This window comes from Capricornis sumatraensis, chromosome 3 (assembly GCF_032405125.1).
Source record: "Capricornis sumatraensis isolate serow.1 chromosome 3, serow.2, whole genome shotgun sequence".
Taxonomy (NCBI): domain Eukaryota; kingdom Metazoa; phylum Chordata; class Mammalia; order Artiodactyla; family Bovidae; genus Capricornis; species Capricornis sumatraensis.
Window position 1 is genome coordinate 67976173 of NC_091071.1, and position 23870 is coordinate 68000042.

Here is a 23870-nt window from a genome sequence, read left to right on the forward strand (position 1 = left end):
TCTAGGGGAGCTGAAGCGGAAAACATCAAGAGCATAGGAGTACACTTTCAAGGTGCTCTGCTCCGCATGATCTAAAACTAAGCAGGGGGTGAATCACCCATGTGTACAAAGCTGACAAATCACAGAGATGTTTTCCCTGTCTCCACGCTATTAGTTAGCTTAGTTTTTTTTTTTTTTTTTCCTCTGATTATAAAAGTAGCATATGCTCACTGTTTCTTAGCACACATGGTCATAGTTTAGCTGCTAAGTCATGTCTGACTCTTGCGCTATGGACTGTAGCTCACCAGGCTCCTCTGTCCGTGGAATTCTCCAGGCAAGAATACTGGAGTGGTTGCCATTTTCTCCTCCAGGGGATTTTCCCAACCCCGGGGTCAAACTCTTGTCTCCCGCATTGCAGGTGGTCTCCTGCATTGCAGGCCAATTCTTCACCAAAGCCCTTAACATACACACGTGCCCTTTTCCAACCATTTCCTTAGGACAAATTCTTAAAAGAGATAGACCAAATGGCATTTCATTTAAAGACTTTTGTCAGTCTCCTAAACTGCCCTCCAGCAGGTGATGTCGTCTCAGACTTCCACGGAAAGTCGAAGCTTCCCTAAACTCTCTCTCACCTTCTGACAGGAGCTGGCTGTCTTCTGCATCTCTCCCCATGGTAGCTACTGTCTCTTTCAGCACCTGCTCCTTGGGGCCTGGAGGGGAGCAAGGCGTCCTCCCGGCTCCTCATGACTGCTTCCAGTCAGCTCTCCCTCCCACGTCTAAAAGCTGAATCTATCATTAGATTGCATCATCCATTATCCTTTACAGTTGTCAGCATACACTAACTCCAGGCAGCGCCCCTTCATCGCCTGAGGATTTCAGCTCCTAGTTCACTGCCATTTTCTCCAATTACAATTCCTGTCTCATAGTGTAGGAATGCTTACGTGCACATAAGCGAGCCTCGGACACTTGTCCTCTCAAGTCCTTGAACTCAGCTGCAACAATCTAATCCTTCATCACACCTCAGTGTGCATACCTTTGGTCACACCCTAGACCCTGCATGACCAGTAACTTCATCCTCCGTAATCTGACATCCACCCATCCCACGCTTAGATTTCCCTCTCCTTCCTTCCAGTACCTGGACTCCCACAACCTCCCGGCCTATGCCTTTTCATGCCACTCCCTTCCCAGAGGGGCTTCCCAGGTGGCACAAGTGGTAAAGGACCCACCTCCCAATGCAGGAGACTTAAGAGATGTGGGTTCGATCCCTTAGTCGGGAAGATCCCCTGGAAGAGGGAATGGCAACCCACGCCAGTATTCTTGCCTGGAAAATCCTGTGGACAGAGGAGCCTGGTGGGCTACCGTCCATAGGGTTGCAAAGAGTCGGATATAACTAAAGCGACTTAGCATGCATGCCCTTCCCGGAGGTCTTCCTTTCCCCTCTTCCCCTCACTTAAATTCCAAGACAATTCACAGAATCCTTCCCTTAGATCCATCCTCAACTCCTCTATTCTGTTTTTACTTCACTGTACTCAGGAAAACTGCAACCCTGAATAAATTCCATGCTTTATCTACTCCACTCCTGTACCTGTAGAGCTGAATATGGCTGCAGAAAACCATCGCTGCTCAGTAACCAACAACATTTCTCCAGTCCAGTGGTTCTCAAATTTTTGGCATATAGACACTAACTGTTCCAGCACCATCTGTTGAAAATATGATCCTTTCATCTTCTCGTCCTCATCTGAATTGCCTTGAGACCGCTGTCAGAAAGCTACTGACCAAATACATCCGGGTCTATGTCTAAACTCTCAGTTCTGCCTTGATGACCCATCCATACATCTTGACACCATATACTGTGGATAACTGTAGCCTCAGAGTAAGTACTGATATAAAGAAGTAGTAGAAGTCCTCTAACACTGTCCTCTTTTCCAAAATTGCTTTGGCTCTTCCAGTCCCTTCACATTTCCATATATGTTTTATAATCTGCTTATCAGTCTCTACAAAAAGCTGGCTGGTGTTATGATTGGGATTGTACTGAATACACAAATCAATTTCAGGAGAACTGACATCTTGATAACATATTTTCTAACCTATAAACGTAGCATCTCTCTCCATTTATTACATCTTCTCTCACTCGTCTCAGCAATGTTTTATAGTTTTCAGCATAAAGACACTGCACAATTCTTTTGTTAAATGTATCCCTTAGCATTTCCTTTATTTTTTTATAAATAAAACTTTATATTTTAGTTGGGGTACGTATATAAAACTTACTATCTTAATCATTTTGAGTGTACGATGCATTAAGTGTATTCACACTGTTGCGCAATCATCACCATTAATCAAACTCCAGAATTTATCATCCTAAATAGAAACTCTGTATCAATTAAACAATTCCCCACTCTCCACAGCTGCTATTAATGGTAACCACTCTTCTACTTTCTGTATCTGAGTTTGCCTAGTTTAAGTATCTCATGTAAGTAAAAATCACACGATATTTGTCCTTTTGTGTTTGGCTTATTTCATTTAGCATACTGTTTTCACGTTTCATCCATGTTGTAGCATGTAACAGAATCACACTCCTTTTAAAGGAATGAGGAGTGTAATTTCAATTAATTATACACCGTGTTCGGAGAAGGTGATGGCAACCCACTCCAGTACTCTCGCCTAGAAAATCCCACGGACAGAGGAACCTGGTAGGCTGCAGCCCACGGGGTCACGAAGAGTCAGACATGACTGAGCAACTTCCCTTTCACTTTTCACTTTCATGCCTTGGAGAAGGAAATGGCAACCCACTCCAGTGTTCTTGCCTGGAGAATCCCAGGGACGGGGGAGCCTGGTGGGCTGCCGTCTATGGGGTCACACAGAGTCGGACACAACTGAACTGACTTAGCAGCAGCAGCAGCTTACACCGTATTTTGTTTATCCATTCACCTGTCAATGGACATTTGGGTTATTTCCAACTGTTTCATATTTTTGTTGCATTCTATATAGTATTTTTTAGATGGTTAATTCTTTCCCTAGTTCACTGCCAGTATCAAAAAGGAACTCTTCATCTGCTCTCACAAACCTGCTCCACCCATGAGCTTGCCCATCTCCCAAGATGGCAAATAAATCTCTCCATTGCCTAGGTGCAAAACCTGTGAGACTTCTTGACTCTGCTTTCACATAGCATGTCCAATGACTGAGCAAATCTGGCTAGAACTACCTTTAAAATACCCCTCAAGAGCAACTTCTTTCTGCCTCCAATGCAACCTTCCTGGGCCCAGCCACAAACATCTCTTTGTCTGGATTATAACCCCAACTGGTCTTTCTGTCCCTGCCTCTGCCCCATATAGTCTTAATTCAACAAAGTATCCAGAGTGGTCATATCAAAACATCATAGTCATTTCACTTCTCTACTCCAAAGCACTGGTTGCTCACCAATTCCTCCTAATTGGAATCAGAAGCTCTTAGAATTGCCTACAGGCCCTATCTTGTTTGGCCTTTTTACCTCTCCGGCCCCATTTCCTGTTTCTTCCCTCTTACTCACTCCAGGCAGCATGGCCTCCCAGCTATTACCCAACATAACAGGCACACTCCCACCTGGCATCCGCGTGTTCCCTAGGCCTGGACTGTTTTATTTCCATGTAAGTATACGGCTCCCTTTCTTTCTTCAAGTGTTTACTCAAAGACCACCTTCCCAAGTAGGCCTACCCAGATCAGCCCCTATAAACTGGCAACATTAGCTCCCTGCTGGCGCTCCTGCTTCCCCTTACTCTGCTCTATGTTTTTCTTTACTTTTTTGATATAAATTGTTTACTTTGGGACAATTTTAGATTTATAGGAAAGTTAAGAAGATAATGCAGATTGTTCTTCTCACCCTGTCTCCCCTCATTTCAACATGCTGCATCACCAGGGAACACTAATCAGAACTAAGAAACCATTACTGCTATGTTACTATTGACTAAACTCCAGACCTCATCTGGATTTCACCATTTTTTACACTGATGTCTTTTTTTCTTTCCTGTTCTAGAATCCATTTCAGGATATAACATTCTGTTTGGTCATCATGCCTCAATCAGTCTCCTTTGGACTGTGACGGTTTCTCAGTCTTTGTTTCCCGAGATCTTAACAACGCTGAGGGGTAATGGCCAGGTATCTCATAGAATGTCCATCAATTTGGGTTTATCTGATATTTCCCTCATGACTAGACTGAGGTTATGGGTTTGAAGGGAAGAGGACCAGAGAGATGAAGTGGTTTTCTTTTTGGAGACAGGTTACCATGTGACTTAACACTAGGTGCTAATAACCCTGATCACGGGGTTAAGGTGATATTTGCAAGATTTGTCCACTATAAAGTTACCCATTTTTCTTTTTCTATACTCTAGTCTTTGGAAGTGAGTCACTAAGTTCAGCTTATATTTAACAAGGGTAAAGATCTTTATAGTGTTTTAATATACTCTTTAGTTGGGGCCTGCCAAGGCAGGAGACGAAAGAGACACAGGTTCGATCCCTGGGTCAGGAAGATCCCCTGGAGGAGGGCGTGGCAACCCGTTCCAGTATTCTTACCTGGAGAATCCGATGGACAGAAGAGCCTGGTGGGCTACAGTCCACGGGGTCACAAACAGTCGGGCACAATGAAGCGACTAAGCACGCACATACATCTTAAGACAGACTCTACAACTATAGTTAGAATAACAAAAGCAATTGTTTTCCCACTAAAGGAAGCACTGTTCTATACGTTTTTAAAATACAGCGAGATAAACTGATTTTATTCATTAATTGCTTAATATAATCTGTCTTCAAAAGCAGACCAGCTGTGTAGTCCCCTTCTTGAGCAGAGCCTACACGAACACTCACCAGACATCTGCATCCTTATCAGTGTAACTGCTGTAATGTAGCTAATTTTACCAAGCGCTGTTCTCCTGAAGAATAGTATCAGGGATAGGAGTCATATTGTCAAGTCATTAAGATTCCCATGGTCTCATTTCGTTTAGGATATCTTACTTTTTCTCAGGTCATGAATCATGAACATCTGATATTAACACAGCTAAGAAAAAGCATCTTGGATTCCTTTCTTGGAAACATGTTAAAAACAACAAACCAGGTAAGGACCATGGTCAGGAAAATCCTGCCTAGCTGCCATAGAGCAGAACCTTTCATTCAAAGACAAACTAGTTGTTAAGAACTCAAATAATCAGCCAAACATGGAGAAGAAGAGGCAAAGAATGAAGTAGACTGGGGATGCAGGCTGTTCTTTTCTGTAGATTCAGGAAGAGCAAAACTTTTCCGAAAATCTTGCAAAAGAAGAGAAGGCTGAGATGTGATCTTTATTTATTCCCTAAGCATTTCTTAATTATTTATGGTGGGCTGGGTACAATGCAGAGTTAAAAAAAAAAAAAATCAGATACAGATCCGGTGCTCAAGAAGCAGACACATGAGAGGAAGAGGGTAAGATTTGCTCTGTATGGTCCCAGAGGAGACCACTATGTATGGCTGGAAGCTACAGTATAAAGGACTTTCTAAGAATTAAGCTGTTCCAAAATTGAAGAGCCTGCACCGCACATGTCATCAGTGGCAGCAATCAAACAGAAACTGGTTGTCCTAACCAGGAGCGGGAATCAAGCATGAGTGAAAAAAAATTGATACAATGATCTCTGTCTTAGGGACTTTCTCATGAGTGACTTCTCGCCTTCACTAGAAAGCAGAGGAGGAAATTCTAGGCATCTTTCTAATACCCAAGTGATACAATTTTATTCTGAAGACTGAGATCCAATCATATCGATTTAAAAGCTATCTGAAATATTCACAAGTATTTCAGACAGTTTTGCGAATATTTACGAATATTCACTTGTGAATATTTCAGATAGTTTTAAACTCTCCAATTTTTCAGGTTTTAAATTGTTCTCTCTATATTAGGCTTTGTGTTTTCTCAAAAATTAAATATGTTCTTCATACTATTTTTCTTCTAGCAGCAAAGGCCAAGGTTTGTATAGCACCAGTTAGTCAGGATATAACAGCTTTACTGGAACACATTCATTGGTTTGATTTCAGCTCAATACTTAGAACATGGCTGGAGAAAAATTATTAACTGAAATGTTTATTGCCTAGTATACTGAGATCAATAATAACTTTAATGAAAAGCTGAAATAACTGTTGTAACAATGTTATATATGGCAAATCAAAAATAACCTCCACGGGCAAGTAAATATGTAATCTGACAAAATTCTGAGAGAATTTTTAAAAATTTAAATGACTGAGAAGCAAAAATAAGAAGAATAGGGCTTTTGATTGCAAAGAGAAAAGACTCTGATAGTCAAATCAATGATCTGAAATATCACAGAGTGATGTTTATCTTAATGTAACTGCATTTCACGTCACACAGTAAGAAAGTCATTTGTAATTCAGGTAACTTTCTAAAGTCCTCTTGGTCCCAGGAGAAGCCATTCTTATAGCTTTTCCTCACTGTAAGTTTACCTCTCCAAAAGGTTCGTGTTAGCTTCTGACATATCGGTAGTACCATGCTTACTCATTTAATTTACATATTTGTTCAACATGTGTCCAATTTTCTGTTTCTCTTTATAGCAGTTCACTTTGGGATGTCTTATCAGCTCCCAGGAACAGAAACATCTCACAGAAAACAGCTGAGTGATAAATAGCTGTTTTCTATATACCTCTGGAGTAGTGACTGCATCATGATCAAATACAGTGATTCATTATTCCATTATTTAAAACTGCTTATTCTTTAATTCAAGGTGATTTAGGTATGTAGGACAAACTCAAAGCATGGCACCGTGAAATGTTTAAAATTCCCTAAGCGAAAATGGCATGTATGCCAGTCTAAAAGAGGTGCCAAAGCAAAGGTATTTATTAAAAAAAACTAATAGCTAAGAGTACTGTTACTATGTAGCTAAATGAGAGTGGTACAGTTGATACAGTGAAAACAGATGAGCTCTATCTTCTTCACAGCTCAAAGAGTAAAGGAAGAAAATGCAGACATATCCATACAGGATGAATGAGAGGGATGTCTACAGTGATATGATTTGATCCCAAGTACCAAGGAACAGATACTTGACTCTGAGCAAGGCACAGTCCCAGGTGCTGTGAGACCAGCAAGAAGGGTGCTGTTTATATTAGCCAAGACTCTCTGAGTCTTGATTTCTGATCCTCACAAATGGAGGTTATAATCTTGTAACGCAACTGTGAAGAGGAAGAGGGCGTGATGGAAAGCCCCTAGCCAAGTCCCCACTCACAGTGGTAGCTGTACTTGGTACAGCAATGACGAGCAGGACAGTGACAGCGTCAGTGACTAAGGCAATGGCTTTTCTTGCCCGCAGAGAGTTCCCACCAGAGGTGCTGAATACACAGCGTATACACGCTTGCCATTCCACACCCATGCTAAACCTTGGCATGGCTCTTTCCTGCAGAGTGTAAACGCAGCCTCTGGCGCTTTCTCAACAGAAGTTCTAGGAACCAACAAGTTGAAGTTTTTACAAAACGTGACACATGTCTGCTATTCTGACTTTACAGCATGGTTGTAAAGCTACAGCAGGCAGTGAACAGTCACCCAAGTCTTCCTTGGTGCCAGGCACTCTTCTAGATACATTAAGTCAACTTAATTCTCTTGACAACCCCGGCATGGAGGTACAGTCTTAGCCCCACTTTTCAGATGAGAAGACATGTTCATGTGAAGTCAAGTGACAGTCCCTTACATTCTTTCTAGAGTCACAAGGCAGTTTTATTCACATGTTGGATTAGCACATGAGCATTAACTGGTATAAATTCAAAAGAGAAAAACTATGATTGTAGGACCTGAGAATGGTTCACAGAGAAGCTTCAAATGAAAGCTGAAGAGTGAGTAGGACCTGCTCAGGCAGAGAAGACAAAGGTATTAGAGGTGAGGGAAAGAACGCGGATGAGGTTACAGAAATGGAAATGTAGCACAGAACAGGTGGATGGTGGGGTAGAGGTGGTTTCAGGTCAGAAAATTAAAGGCAACGCTGGAAGGTCAGATGAGGACCCAAGTGGAAACGGTTTAGAATCTGAAGGTGCTTGCCTGAGGTTCCCATCTGTTTGATGCTCCTAAGACTGACTTAAGTTCATTATGTCCAATGACATTGCCGAGCAGGGCCTGTGCACAGGAGGTTCACCTGAGCATGGTGAATTAAGGGTCTCAAAAGCCTCCAACAGCAACAATGCCTCCACCACGAGTTGCACAAGGTGCCTAAAATTCCAAACTGGAGTTAACATACGGGTGGTCTGCACCTGACATGATTGGGCTAGGTACAGCCTAAAGTTCCAGTGGCATCAGAAACATGTGGGAAGCCTGTTAGAGCACAGATTGCCAGGCCCCAGTCCCCCCTGACTCAGTAGGTGTGGAGTGAGGTCCAAGAATTTGCATTTGTAACAAATTTCCAAGTGATGCTTGATGCTACTGGTCCAGTGGCCACACTTTGAGAACCACTGACCTAAAAGAAGAGACCGCAGAATGGGTAAACTCTGATTGGAGACAGAAAAATCCTGGGTGGGATTATCTTAATAATAACCCATGAAGGGACTTTTGAGTGAAAAGGAAGAGACTAATTATGTGAAGATACTGTAACAGATAAGTAAGGCACTAAGAACTGGGGCATCTGAAATAGCAACTTAAAATGGTAACTCTGGCATCCTTAAGTTCACCCTCTTGATGTTTAAAAATACCAAGTGGCAATTCTTGAGCACCATTTTGGACAAATTATCACAGAAACTATACCGTAACTCAACGGCAGTTTATCCAGTATCCAAGATGTTTAATTTTTGTTTCTATTGGTCCCACCGATACACTGACATGCTAAGAGGATTTACAAAGAAAGTAAATAGTGTTATTCTTCTTTATTGTGCTCAAAGATGGGGGAAAATAGTAAAACAGCATTCCTACAATTAAGTGAATGCAAATAATTCATTCACTAAAACGTCAGCTGAAATGAATGAAATGAAATGAAAGTCACTCAGTCGTGTCCGACTCTTTGCGACCCCATGGACTGTAGCCCCCCAGGCTCCTTTGTCCATGGAATTCTCCAGGCAAGAATACTGGAGTGGGTTGCCATTTCTTTCTCCAGGGGATCTTCCTGACCCAGGAATCGAACCCGAGTCTCCTGCATTGCAGGCAGATTCTTTACTGACTGACCTATGAGGGAAGCCCAAAAAGTCATCTGCTGCTGCTGCTGCTAAGTCGCTTCAGTCGTGTCCGACTCTGTGCGACCCCATAGACGGCAGCCCACCAGGCTCCCCCGTCCCTGGGATTCTCCAGGCAAGTACACTGGAGTGGTCATCTACAGAACTGCAAAGAAGAGGAAAAAGGGTCTCTCAAGAGTTAATAAGATGGCAACAACATTAGCTATACTTCTATGAATCACTAAATGCTGTCATGTTGATAAAATCTATACAATCAAAGCTCTTATTTTTACTAAAGTTCCTTCTGAGTTCTGTTTCAATTTCTATTGCATTTTCTATCTCACACCAGTATTTCCCCCTTTATATAAAAAGTTACTGAGAGTTCCTGTTCTTATGACCAGTTTTGATATTTTTATCTTTTCTCTCTACCTATAAATGTTTACACTGTGGGAAAGTTTTGAATCTTGAATTTATCTGGCTTTCAATATTTCTACAATGGTAAAGGGGCTTCCCAGGTGGCTCAGTGGTAAAGAATCTGCCTGCCAATGCAGGAGAAGCAGGTTTGATCTCTGAGTTGGGAAGATCCCCTGGAGGAGGAAACAGCAAACTACTCCAGTATTCTTGTGGAGATAACCCCATGGTAAGAGAATACTGGCAGGCTACTGTCCATGAGGTTGCAAAGAGTTGGACACAACTCAAGTGACTTAGCGAGCACGCAAGCACACAGAAGAGTCAAATTGGGTAGGAAAAAAAATTTTTTTTAATAAAGGAAGTGGGGTTTTATAAAAGGCAAGGCAATTGAAGAAAGGGTCTCATATTTCAGCTTTTGAGGATTCTGCTTCCTTTTTATTCTTTAGGGGAAGAATGTTTCCTTCAAATCCTATACTTAAATCTGGTTTCCTACTTCGGTTAAATATCAATAGATTACAAATGCTTGCAGGCTTCCATCTCTCAGACAGGAAAAAAGTGTGACGTACAGACTTGTCTGGTTCACACTATGAAGATGAACCACTAGTGCAGAGGCTGCTCACCTCTGGGTCGGGGGTTGGAAAGAGGGCACTGGGATCCATGGTGTCTTCCTCTGCCCTCTCCACTCCTTGCTTCAATTTCTGCCTAAGCAGTTTGGTTTGATCTCAGCTCATTGGGAATTTACCAAAAAGATACAATAATGATTTCTTTTCTTACCTTTGGCATATGAGCTTAAGATCAAACCATTTTTTCCTATTGAAAACTTTTTTAACAAAAATAAGTAGCACTCTATAGGTAAATCTGCAACTAATAAAAACAAACTAAATTACCACTGAAAATCCTATAGCACTGCTATGAGAAAGCAAGGAGACATGAACATTAAACATTTAAAAAGCACATATGGAGACTGGAAAATTTGTGAGTTGTGACCTACTAAAGTGGCTTATAAATAACTTAACTCACTTGAACATCCTTAGAAAGTGACAAAGGTTGTCAGAACTATGACTTTTTTTATTTTTTTTTCCTGTAAATATATGGGTTACACTGTGTTTACATTTGTCAAAACATAGTGATATGCGTATTTCACTGTATGCAAATTTTATCTCAAAAGAAAACAAGCCTGCAAACACATAATAACTCTGGTAATAATACATACACTAAAATATTTAAAAGCAAACGACTGACACCTGCAACTCATCTTGAAATGCATCAAAATGGACTGATGGATGGAAGAACACACAGACACACATATGATAAAGTGAGTGTTTATGCTAATAACAGATCCTACAGGGTAGACATATAGATGTTCAATTTCACCCTTTCAACTTTTCTTTACGTTTGAAAATTTTCATAATAAAATGTTGGGGGGGAAAGAAATATGAAGTCAGCATAGAAAAATATGAAAAACAAAGGAAAGTATAATAAAAATACCACACAGACACCAAGAAGACACCTGGATGATAGTGTATATGTTATTTTGTAACTTGTTTTTACCACTTAGCAATATATTATGAGTATCTTCCTAGCTTTTTAAGTAGTCTTCCAAATGCAATGGAATTCCACTATACAGATGTAGCATAATTTTCTTCATATTCATTTCCATATAATTGAAAAGTAGAACTGTAATATATTTAAAGTATACAACATGATGATTTCAATATATGTATGTACTGTATAGTGTGATATGATTCCCATGATCATGTTAATTAACATAATCATCACCTTTCACATTTTGGGGGGAGGAAGGGTAAGAATACAGCATAATTTAAAAGATAATTTGTTTGTAGGGCACTTGAATTATTTCCAATTCTTTATTATTTATTTGAAATAAGCAAATTATTAGATCCTTCTTCCTGCATATCTCAAATTACTTCCTCAGGATAAAGTCCTCAAAGTAAATTTCTGGCTCAAAGGAAGGAAACATTTTAAGATTTTTTATATATTTGCTAAACTTTTCCCCAAAACATATATCAATTTACATTTCTAATAGGAGTATATCACAGCTCATAACTATCCAGATATATGATATTTAAATTGTAATTAAATGCTTCCATAAATAAAAGTTATCTATGACCATTTGTTCTCCCAAAAGGACAAAGGCTCCTTTTTAAACAGTCTACAATAAGCAAACCTGTTAGCCAAATCTTGGTTTCTGAATGTCATACTCCCACATCAGGTACCCTGAATCAGGGCTTCCTGAAGAAATGGCTGACTCCAGGAATGGAACTAACTGAGCCTAGAGCATCTTTTCATGCCAGGGAGTAAGGAAACGCTAAAAAAACATCAAAAGGACATAGGAGCCAAACTGAAGAGACTCTTACTTGCTAAACTGGGAACAATTTAAGCATGAAAGTGAATAACAACGGTAGTGAACTGTAACGTTCCAAATTTGAAAAAGAATCCTTAAGTCTACAATGAAACAATAAAAAAAATGGATCAATAAGCAATAAATAAATAAATGAATCAATAAACAAGTGAAGAAAGGAAGGAAGAAAGGCTCTCATTTATGCCAGAACCTTTTGTTTTCTACACTGTAACTGTCATAATAATATTTGACTCAAATGAGTCACCAATGGATGCTAAAGACATTGGGTAATATTTGTTGAGGGAAGATATTTACATAACCTCAAAGTATCTATCAATATCTTAATTATTAATTATGAAGAGAAAACAGGTATTTTTACTGGGGAGAAATTGGGTGAGCCTCTCTTAATCAAAGATTCATAATTAATGTCACCAATAATGGGACAAACTGACATAATAGGTCTTCCATTAAGATCTGCCAAGGACATGTGTTGTTATGTAGCATTCCTACCAAAACTACATAACCTTAAACTAGGCGAGAGGGAAAGGAAATCAGATTAACCCCAAATGATAGATATTCTACAAAAACGTCCCAGCACACTTCAAAAATGTCAAAGTTTAAAAAACAAAGAAAGGCAGAGAAATTGTTGCAGATTAAAACAGATTAAATAGATTTACCATGAAATGCAGTATGTGATTCTGGATTGGGAAAAAAAAATGCCATAAAAAGCCATTATTGGGACAATAGGAAAAATCTGAAAATAGGCTTGTATAATAGGTACTACTGAATCAATGTTAAATTTCCAATAGTTGCATTATAGTTGTGTTCTTCAGAGAAGCTAAAGTAGCTAGAGATAAAGGTAGAGAGCATCTGCAATTTACCCTTATGTTCACTAGAAAATATGTGTGCTGCTGCTAAGTCGCTTCAGTCGTGTCCGGCTCTGTGCGACCCCATAGACAGCAGCCCACCAGGCTCCCCCGTCCCTGGGATTCTCCAGGCAAGAACACTGGCGTGGGTTGCCATTTCCTTCTCCAATGCATGAAATTGAAACGTGAAAGTGAAGTCACTCAGTCATGTCTGACTCTTAGCGACCCCATGGACTGCAGCCTATCAGGCTCCTCCGTCCATGGGATTTTCCAGGCAAGAGTACTGGAGTGGAGTGCCATTGTCTTCTCCGAGAAAATATGTATGAACATACCCAAATTGATTATGTATAGAGAAAAAGCAAATGTTGTAAAATGTTAATTAGCTGTGATTCTAGAGGAATGATATGCTACAGTTCATGGTACCTCCTTGTAGTTTCTCACTAGGTGTAAAGGTTTTTTAAACAATGAAGTTTTAGAAGATATGGAAGCAACCTAAGTGTCCATCAACAGATGGATGGATAAAGAAGATGTGGTATATATTATATGTACAATGGAACACTACTCAGTCATAGAAAAGAATGGAATTTTTCCATCTGCAACAACATGGATGGACCTAGAGCTTAGTGAAATGAGTTACACAGAGTTAAATCCTATTGCTATCACTTATGGGTAGAATCTAAAAAACAAATGGATGAATATTTAAAAAAACTAAGTTGTAAGGAACTACCAAAATTTTAAGTAAATGCCATTTTTCTTTTTTTTTTCTAAATCAGAAAAGTAACATATACTCACTAAACTAGAGGTCTACAAATAAAAGTGAAAATAAACAGCATTCCTCTAAATGCCCACATAAGCAGAATTAAAGAGTTCTATATAAACTTTTTCTACCTTTCACAAAACATATATATATTTAACCAGACATTAGGTCATTTTTAAAGAGTTCCATGAGGGACAAATATGTTATTAAATGTTCCATTGTTTCTAAAACTCATTCGCAAAAATGACCAAGTGACACAGGACTGAATCCATAAACTGAAAAAAATCCAGAGCTTCTAACTTTTATCTTATCACTGAGAAAACATCTAGCCACCAAGCCAACACATAGTTCATAAAGTATAACAAACATTTACATAAGAAATGCATATTTCCTTTCCAATAACTGCCAAGCCCTAGTCAAAATTATTTACATCTTGAACACACATTAAGTCAGTAAGTGTGGAGACACTTTGCAATAACTTAGCGTGCGTCTGTATCACTCACAGTCACTGGCTAAACCGAGCCCCAAAGCTGAAACTGAGTTTCTGTTTTTCCTACTTCGAAGTTTATGAGGCGTGCTCCTGTGGTTTGCTGTAATCAGCTCCAATTCTGAGTGATATGCACTCAAGTTAAATATCTATATGAGAGCAGGATTTGGCAGTTTCCAGTTCCTGCTTTCACTCGTGTGCTTCCCTCTGTCATTCTCCTGGTTCTCTCTCAGACAGTAAAAAATGGTACTGGGTATGGGTAGTGGTGGAGTGAATGGGTTGCAATTACTATTTTCCTATCAAAACTTGTTTCACGTCTCAAAGTCTTTCTCATATCCAACAATCACGTTAAGAACATGTTCACTGTACTGAAGTCGTATGATGCTTAAAAATATTAGCAGACTTATATACTTCTTTGAATATAAATTTGATGGGACTGGTTTATTATCTGTTCTTACCTGGTCAAACTAGAGGTTTCAGAATTAAAAACTAGAGAATAGGGGGTCCGATCTGGAATTCATCCACCCCTACTGGGGCAGCTGTACATATTTCGCAAAGCTCTGTTTCCCAACCTACAGAATGAGTACAACAATGCCTGCCTATAAAGGGCTCAAGAGTTCACCAGATTAAAAAAAAAAAAAAAAGATAGGTTCAACTCCAGAGTAAAAAATAATTTTATTATTTGGCTACTATTTAAAAATTTGTTGATCACCACATGACTGGGAGAAAACTTTTTCTACATAGTAGCCTTTTGGTTTGGAGCACACATTCCCTTTAAAAGCTATCACTTCTTAATGCTTTCTACAACCTACAGATACCCCAAGGCAGAGGTATCTTAGTCCTCTGGCTTGGGTTCACAAATCATAAACACAACTGCTGGTCACACAGTCACAAAGCAGTGCTGGGAGGGAACGACACAAAGCGCTTTCTATTTTGGCCATTTCGGTTTCCTTTCTGAATCAACTGCTGTGGTTCCCTGACAGCAGTTAATGATAAAAAGGAAATCATTCAGGGAGATTAAAGGATATTTATGGAAAAGTTCACTTTAAAAACATACTGAAAAGAACAATAATTAGCCAAAACACAGCATAAATAGAACTGACCAAAGCAAACTCCAGAGGGTAGCTATTTAAAGTTACTGACACCCTGAGCTCCTGCAAGTCATCTCTGCAGCTAGCTTTACTGTGGGGTTTGGGTACCAAACTGAACGTGGGGACGATGCTGTGTCACTTTCCTAAGAAAGATGAAGGGCCTGTGTACAAGTTTTGAGCTCCACTAGGACCAGCACCAATTCCAGACTCTGAAAGTCAAAATGTTTTTTCCAATTTTACAAGTAGAGCAGCTCTCTGTGTAGCACTTTTATTAAACAAAGTCCATCACTCTGCACTTCAAGTAGAGGTGAAATCCAAGAAGCTGGTATTGCTTCTATTTCAGTAGAGAAATGATGCTTTTTTTGTTTTTCAAAAAGACAAGTCCTGGGGACCACAAATTCACCAGAAAGTGGAAAGGGGATGAAAACTTTACACACTACTCTTTACTGACCCCTTTTGGCTGACCCAGGGCAAAGCCTAAAGTCTGGGAAGACCTGAGCGCTCACCTCCCCAGGACAAGAGCTCAGAGAACATTCGGTCTTGCACGCCATGGAAAGAAATCCTCTCAGTTCAGATGACCCCTAGTAAAACTCAACCCTACAACACACGTGGCACTGATTGCTATTTATGGGGCTCCCAGAATGGAAATTTGGGAAACAGCCTCGTGGATCAGCCCCGAAGGCTCTGCTGGGTCCCTGGCAGCCTGTGACCTCTGACTGTAGGTTGAAAAGCTTACATAAGTGCTATCATGACCACTTCTGATAGCAGGAAAAGACCTTACCTCTTTCTCTATCTTGAGTAGCTTCTTTACAGCCACCTCCTTGTCCTGTGATATCCATTTGGCTCGATAGACACTCCCAAAACTCCCTCCACCGCAGTTTTCAAAAAACTGCAAGTCATCAAATTTAATTTGCACAAAGGAGGTACCGAGAGACGACATCTCATAATGACAAAGTATTATACTTCCACAAAATCTGCAGAGGGAAAGGGGAAAAAAAAAGCTGGATTAGAAACACTAGAATGAAACCTCTGAATTCCACTTTAGCTAATGTATACCAAGCCCTGTGGTGCTCCCACAAAGAGCCTTGATGACTTAGGAGGAAGAAAAGCAGAAGTATAAACAAGTCAACATGAGAACACTTACCCTGGTAGCCCGAGCAAAATTCAACAGCAACCTGTCCAGACTCTGAAACACAGCTGTCCCCAGAGAAATGGCTCAGATTTCCCCCCCGACAAAGCCTGCAACAGCACTTCCTGCACATCCCCAGCAGCTCTGCCTAAAGGCTACCGTGTAACCAGGTCTCTCTCCCACCGCAAAGACAAACGGGAAGTGTGCTCTCAGCAGGAGGCTTGCACAGCTCTTCTGGCATCTGAGGCATGCCATCTCTCTGCGTTGTACTCACTTAACATAAAATATACATAACCTAAGCATCTGAGCATGCTGGCACAGGAGGGCCCAAACACTGCAAACAGAACGCACGCTCGGGGCTGGGATTCCAAAAGCAAGTGGTCAGCTTTGGGATGAGAGAAGAGCTGGCCAAGTGTTTTCGAGAAGTGGCTCCCTGGACTGTGTCCTGTAGCAGAACTTAATTAAAGAGAAGAAAATTTGCCCTTGACTACAATATATTAAGTCATCCAGTGATCTCTGCCAAGAATGTTTTAAAAAAAAACATTATGCTTGTTTCCAGAGGAACAGATTACCTTTCACAGAGATGACAGTGATATTTTCTGCAGTCTAAGGAGTTTCACTGTTCTCCAGGTAAGGGGTAATTCTTCACACTCTATGCCTAACCACAGATTAGCAGGAAAAACAAAACAAAAACCTACAACCAAGAACAAGAAGGTCTAAAATTTTGAACCCGCAAAAAAAGCAGATGGATAAAGAAGTTTTTAGACATGTTCTTCCCAAATTGTAAATCAGAATCTTATACTGAGGGAGCAAAAAGATGAACCCATATGTACCGGACATTCTACAAAACAACTCCCCTGGTCTCTTCATAACTGTCAAAGTCATGATTTAAAAGGCAGAGAAGCTTCTAGTATATGGAAGACTTCAAGAAACATGACTAAATGCAATGCATGATCACTGACTAGATTTTGGATCCCCTCAAAAGTGCAGAAGTCAATTATGAGGATTTTAGGGAAATTTGAATATTAACTAGTTAGATTAGATAATATTATTTTCTGCATGGCAAATAATGGTATTTTGGTTTTGGTTTTGTAGAAGGATGTCCTTGTTCTTGGAAGATATACTGAGTCCTATATCAAAGTATGATATCTCCAATTTAATTTAAAATAGTTCAACTCCCCTTCACCCTCCAAAAAACAAAGTGAATGGGTATAGAAAGGAAAGAGGCAAATCCAGCTCAATGTTAAGAACTGGTGAATCTCGGTGCCAAGTATGTGGGTGTTCTACTACTTTTCTGTGGAATCTGATTATTTTCAAAAAAAAAAAGGAGGAGGGGCAATTTATATCTATTACACATGAGAGTACAAATTCATATCTATTATAGATCTTAATGTGCTGCTGACTAGCCAATCCATTTTAGGAGCATCAGGTCACTGAAGAATGCTGATTTCTTAAGTGAAGTCAAAATTGACTCTACTTTGGGATGAAGGCAAGAGAGAAGACTTAATCCTCTGAAGTTTAAAAGATAGCTTTAGAATCTACATAAGTAAATATAGTATCAAAATACAGTCAGTACATATTTGAGGCAAAAATGTTACCTAACTTTTGCTTCGATTCATATTTTGTTAATTAGAGAAAAAAAAAAAGACCCCTCCCAAAAAAACTTAAGACCATGCCAAAGATAGGTACATAGAACATGCAAGTTTGTTCTTATCTGCAAAATGTTTGTTCAACAAAATGCAAAACACTGCTTGTAAGAGTCCCTCAGTGTTATAAATACTATATTTCTACCATTTTTACTTTTATCAAAAAAAAATGAAAAATAGAACTCCCCTGTCCTACCCCTCCCCACACCCAATTCTCTCTTCAGGGGGAACTAATTTCAACTCACTTAGGATTTTATTCTGATATTTATATTTCATATGATATTTTTATATCTATTAGTACATTCCTAAAAGTGTGTTTATATAGCCAGTTCCTGATTGTTCCATTTTAGTTATTACCTGTTCACTTCTCCCTGTGGAAGAAAAAGATTAGTTCTCATCCCCCATCCTTTACCTCCTTACATCAAACACGTCACACGTGCCCTATCCTCCCAGCGTCCGGCTCTACTGTAACATTCGGTTAAGGCAATATTCACTGTTTACAGCAGTCTGGCAAGGTAAACATTATTCCTGAGAGTGCTGAGCAGGACTCAATGACTTTTTCTTTCTTGGATAATTGTTCATTTCTCCCTGAGTTATTAGTTGTTCGGTTTGGTTTTTGCTGTTTGTTTAGCCGCTGGTAAAGAATCCACCTGCAGCGTGGGAGACCTGGGTTCAGTCCCTGGGTTGGCAAGACCCCCTGGAGAAGGGAAAGGCTACCCACTCCAGTATTCTGGCCTGGAGAATTCCATGGACTGTATATGTATAGTACATGGGGTCACAAAGAGTCAGACACGACTGAGTGACTTTCACTTCACTTAGCTTTGTATACATCTAAAACGTATTCACCTCGAACTCTCTGAACTGCAAAAGTCCTCTCAGTAAAGTAAAAACATCAGGTAACAGGGGAGGAGGGTCTATTTTTTTCTAGGAGACACTTCTCCCCTACCTTTCACCTTGAGCAGTTTGGCTGAACCAGTGGCTTTCCAGGTCTGATTGCACTGGCTTGTCCATCATCCTCCGCATCCGTCCCCTCTTCCTCTGTGGGAACTCCTGGCTTCCCTTTCTTGGTTTAGTCTCTTACTTTGACAGAGCACATCTCCCATTAGCTACCTGAGCAGAGTGCCCAGAACGCGGTTTTGCGGGGAGAATCCGTATGTCTTCAAATGTCTTGATGGGTGGTATGCAATTTCAGGTAGGAAATTATTTCCTGATGATTTCAAAATTGTTACCTCATACTCATCTAGTTTCTAATGTGTCTGTAGAGCAAGTCTGAAGTTACTCTGGTTACCAATTCTGCTTACATTATTCTTTCCTTTCTGAAATCATTTAGGACCTGGTATTCAACCCTAGAATCCTGAAATTAATAGGCTATGCTTAGGAGTGAGTCTTTTTCATTCATTGGTGGCATATTCAGTATACTCTCCATCTGTGACTCATGGCTTTTAATTCCAGAAAATTTCCTTGTGATCTTTCTTGACCACTTATAGCCATTCTTACTTCTTATTTCCTCCTCCAGCCCCCTAGACACACAGGAGGACAGATTTGCAATTCCCAGAACATGCTTTCCCATCTTCACACCTCTGCCCAGGCTAGGGTTTCAGTTCTGAATGCCTTTGCCTGCCCAGTGATGTCCCTGACCATCTCCTCTGAGCCCCATGAGCACAGTTAATTCTCCTTTTTCTGTGCCACAGCCCCTTTCTTTATCCTTTCATCTTTCCCACTTACTTCCCACCAGACTATAAATTCTTTAAAAGTGAAACACATTTCTATTTTCATATGAATCTTCAGTAGCTACTATGCAGCCAGCACATCACACCTATTCCATTCAAAAATATGTGTTGAATGAATGAATCAAAAACCAATCAAATAACTTCTGGCTATTCCTGTTATACCATTTGCAGCTGGAAAGATTACAATAAAAAAAAAAAAAGAAAGATTACAATCAGATTAAGTAAAATCTGAGAACTGTAGTTTTTATAAGTGCCCTCCAAAGGATTCTGAAGCAAATACTGATCTGGAAACAGCTGCCTAGGCTTTCTGGGAGACTAAGAAGAGTATATTTGGGATCTCTAGGGTTAGGTCTCTGAGACTGGAGGAAGAGGAGAAGGGTGGAGAGAAGATGAGGAAGGTGGAAGAGGAGTGAGGAAATTCTTCCAGAACAAACAGGGATCTGAACCAGGATGAGATCGATACGAATAAATCCGAACCCTCTGGTACAGAGCAAGTCCAGGGTAACCTGAGGCAGGATCAGTCCCATCTGAAACTGACCTGGAGGTACCAGAGAGAGGCAGACCTCTGAGAAGCATAGTTCTCAGGATCTTCACTCTGAGATGAGGCAACCAGTCAGCTCTTCCCAGAATCACTGTTACTCACTTTGTGATACATCCTGCCTTTTGGAAACTGGCTGTGAATGAATGGAACTATATAATTACTGGAGTGTTTTATTGGGACCATAAAAAATTAAGTACCATCTGATTACCAAGGAGACTAAAAATTCTGGGGTGTATGAATACAGGTTTCACTCCAGTAAGTTTGGCAAAGCATCATGGGCTTAGCTAAAGAGCCTGACTGAGATTCCCACTGCCATCTACATGACTGTCTGACCACATATATTTCCTTTTCCCTTTGAGCTTTCCCTCCTTGAAAATCATTATTCTAAGAGGATCGATTTATGACCAGAAGAAAGGATAATCAGAGTTGCAGATTAATTATACTTTGAGCATCTTGGGGAAGATTGCTACCTGATCAAATTATGTTCTAAAGTTTTAGGTGTATTCTCCAGTGAAGACACTAGAATTTAATAAAAGTCATCCCTATAAATGTATTTACCTAGTCCACCCAATCAAATGATGCTGTCATTCTACAATGTTAAAATAATTGCTTTTACACAAGAAAGACAACTTTCCTCCATGCAATAATTCCCAGTCCTGATTCTGTAGCATCCTAACTCTGGTTTCATAAACTCTCAAAGCTGTGTTTAAATGCTAATGCTAAGTATCTACCACAGAGCACTGAAGAGTAAGTTAGAACAGGGATATGACAGAAATGAAAGCATAAGAGAGCGTCACAACTCTGACAATACTGAAAATCACTAACTCAGAGGTTGAATCAAATCACTAGAGTCCTCAAGTGGTATGACTTTAGTAACTACTTTAGTAGTAGAACTACTATGTTAGTAGTGGTAACATTTTTTTTAATGTTTAAAAATTTCCTTAGGGAATTCCCTGGTCATCCAGTGGTTAGGACTCTGCATGTTCACTGCCTGAAGCCCAGGGTCAATCTCTGGCTAGGGAACTAAGATCCTGCAAGCCACAGGGTGCAACCAAAACATTTTTTTGTTTTCCTTAAATTAAAATTTAAATATATTTTTATACTATTAATTGCTGAAAGCATAAATAGCACCATCAGCTTATTATCAAAAGTGGAACTATAGGAAGAAAACCTTAAAGGGAAAATTATTTTACTTTTCAAAGTTTTTAGCCTTCCAGTCCAAAAAAAAAAATGGACTTTTGTCCTGGATTTTTGAAAAAGAGGAAAAAAGAAACCCATAAAGTTTAGAATGAGATAGATGTGAGTTAGAATTCTGCCTCTAGGGAATTCCCTGGCAGTCCAATGGTTAGGACTCTGCACTTCCGCTGCAGAGGGCACGGATTCAGGGAACTAAGATCCCACAAGCTGCCCAGCACAGCCAAAAAAAATAAAAGCTCTGCCTCTACCTCTTAGTAACCTTGAATCAATCACTCTTCTCAAGACCATGGTATTTCCAGACCCAATAAATGAAATATCTGTTCTGTTACCAAACATTTAAAAATTGATAGTCCAACAGTTACATGTTTGCACAGTATTATTTGACTTCTTAAGTCTTATTTCCAAGTAACAGATATTTGAACACAACATAGCTTTGATCCAAGAGAAAGACCCAGTTAGCTCTAGTAGCAAATCTGCACTGACCAGCTGTTAGGCCTTGGGCAGGACACCGAGCCTCTCTGAGCAGTTTTCTCCCCGGCAGTAATACCCATGCCATGCGGCTGTTGCGAAGCGGGAGATGCTGTGAAAGGCCTTGCACAGGGCCCTGCACACAGTACATGCAGCTGGTGCTGCTGAGTCGCTTCAGTCGTGTCCGACTCTGTGCGACCCCATAGACGGCAGCCCACCAGGCTCCCCCATTCCTGGGATTCTCCAGGCAAGAACACTGGAGTGGGTTGCCATTGCCTTCTCCAATGCATGAAAGTGAAAAGTGAAAGGGAAGTCGCTCAGTCGTGTCCGACTCTTCACAACCCCATGGACTGCAGCCCACCAGGCTCCTCCATCCATGGGATTTTCCAGGCAAGAGTACTGGAGTGGGGTGCCATCGCCTTCTCCAGCACACAGCACATAATACTCAATAAACGGAAACTGGCTACCTAATTATATTAAGAAAGCTTGATATCATATTTAACCATCTACTTTTCAGCCTTTGTAGTTAGGATTGCTTTCCTCAATACTTTTCCTCTCCTTGTTTTCAGAATTGTTCTATATTATATCTCCATTAGTTTTGCAGAGCAAAAATAGATTACTGTATCATTGATCCCCTAAAGCCTTATTATAGTATCTAAGTTTCTTTGTGTATGTTTTATATTTTTTCTTAATCCTCTCTTTGCAGCCCCATGGACTGCAGCACGCCAGGCCTCCCTGTCCATCACCAACTCCCAGAGTTTACTCAAACTCATATCCATTGAGTCGGTGATGCCATCCAACCATCTCATCCTCTGTCATTCCCTTCTCCTCCCGCCTTCAATCTTTCCCCGCATCAGGATCTTTTCGAATGAGTCAGTTCTTCTCATCAGGTGGCCAAAGTATTGGAGTTTCAGCTTCAGCATCAGTCCTTCCAATGAATATTCAGGACTGATTTCCTTTAGGATGGACTGGTTAATTTAAAAAAAATTAAATCTACTTATAAAGGGATTAACTTTATTAGAAAATAGACTCTTGGACTTTTTCTGGATTTTTTTATCTTTCAGGTTTATATAGGCCTATTATTTCTCAATTCAGATCCTTTCTCTATCCTTTACTTATACTACTCTATTTCCTCTCTTCACAAAAGTAAAGTTAAAAGTTTATTTTCTGATACAATATAGGAAAAAAAAAATTCATTCGTTTTGTCATGACTGAATATGGCAAAAAAAAACCCCAACCCTCAACAAATTCCTTTGCCAAACTTGCTGCCCTAGTATTTATTTATGCTAGCATTATTTCAGCCTCCTTAATGAAGATCAGTGAATAAACTAATAAAAATGTGCTTTATCATCATGTGTATAAAAACAATACCACTTGGATTACAGTTCTGCAATTCTTTTTTTTCTGCAAGTCTTTTTCCAAAAGGAGGAAAGCTCTGGGTTTGATATACTTGTTTATAACATCAAGATCAAGGATGCAGAGATTCTGTTCCTGAACAGGACTGCTATTCTGCTATGATAGGTAAGTTCTAGAAGACTAGCTAGAGACTAGGTATGAAGAGAACTAACCAGTACTGTGTCTACCCTAGCTGTTGCCTTCCTTCCTCAAAGGCTGCCAACAGAAAGCAGACTATCTTGTCTAGAACAGGTTGCAGGGCACCATGAAGAGGATCTGGGTATCTAAGAGAAGCCAACTTTAAAAGTCTAAAACCTAGAACAGCTATTGGTCCACTTCCTTTCCACTCTCTCCTTTATCACATAAATAACATAAATCTCCTAAATAACATTAACATAATATAAACATAAATAAAAGATCACGGCATCCGGTCCCATCACTTCATGGCAAATAGATGCAGAACAGTGGAAACAGTGGCAGACTTTATTTTTGGGGGCTCCAAAATCACTGCAGATGGTGATTGCAGCCATGAAATTAAAAGACACTTGCTCCTGGGGAGAAAAGTTATGACCAACATAGACAGCATATTAAAAAGCAGAGACGTTACTCTGCCAACAAAGGTCTATCAAGTCCAGGTTATGGTTTTTCCAGTAGTCATGTATGGATGTGAGAGTTGGACTAT

General features: G+C 40.0%; 1 protein-coding gene across 1 annotated transcript in view; it reads right to left on the bottom strand.

Moving 5' to 3' along the window:
* MAP3K20 (mitogen-activated protein kinase kinase kinase 20) overlaps positions 1–23870 on the bottom strand; it is a 168999-nt gene that overhangs the window by 139732 nt on the left and 5397 nt on the right. Inside the window, exon 2 of the mRNA XM_068968128.1 lies at positions 15864–16056. Within this exon, the coding sequence (XP_068824229.1) occupies positions 15864–16022 (159 nt within the window). The 5' untranslated portion in view covers positions 16023–16056. The remainder of the gene's footprint in view (positions 1–15863; positions 16057–23870) is intronic.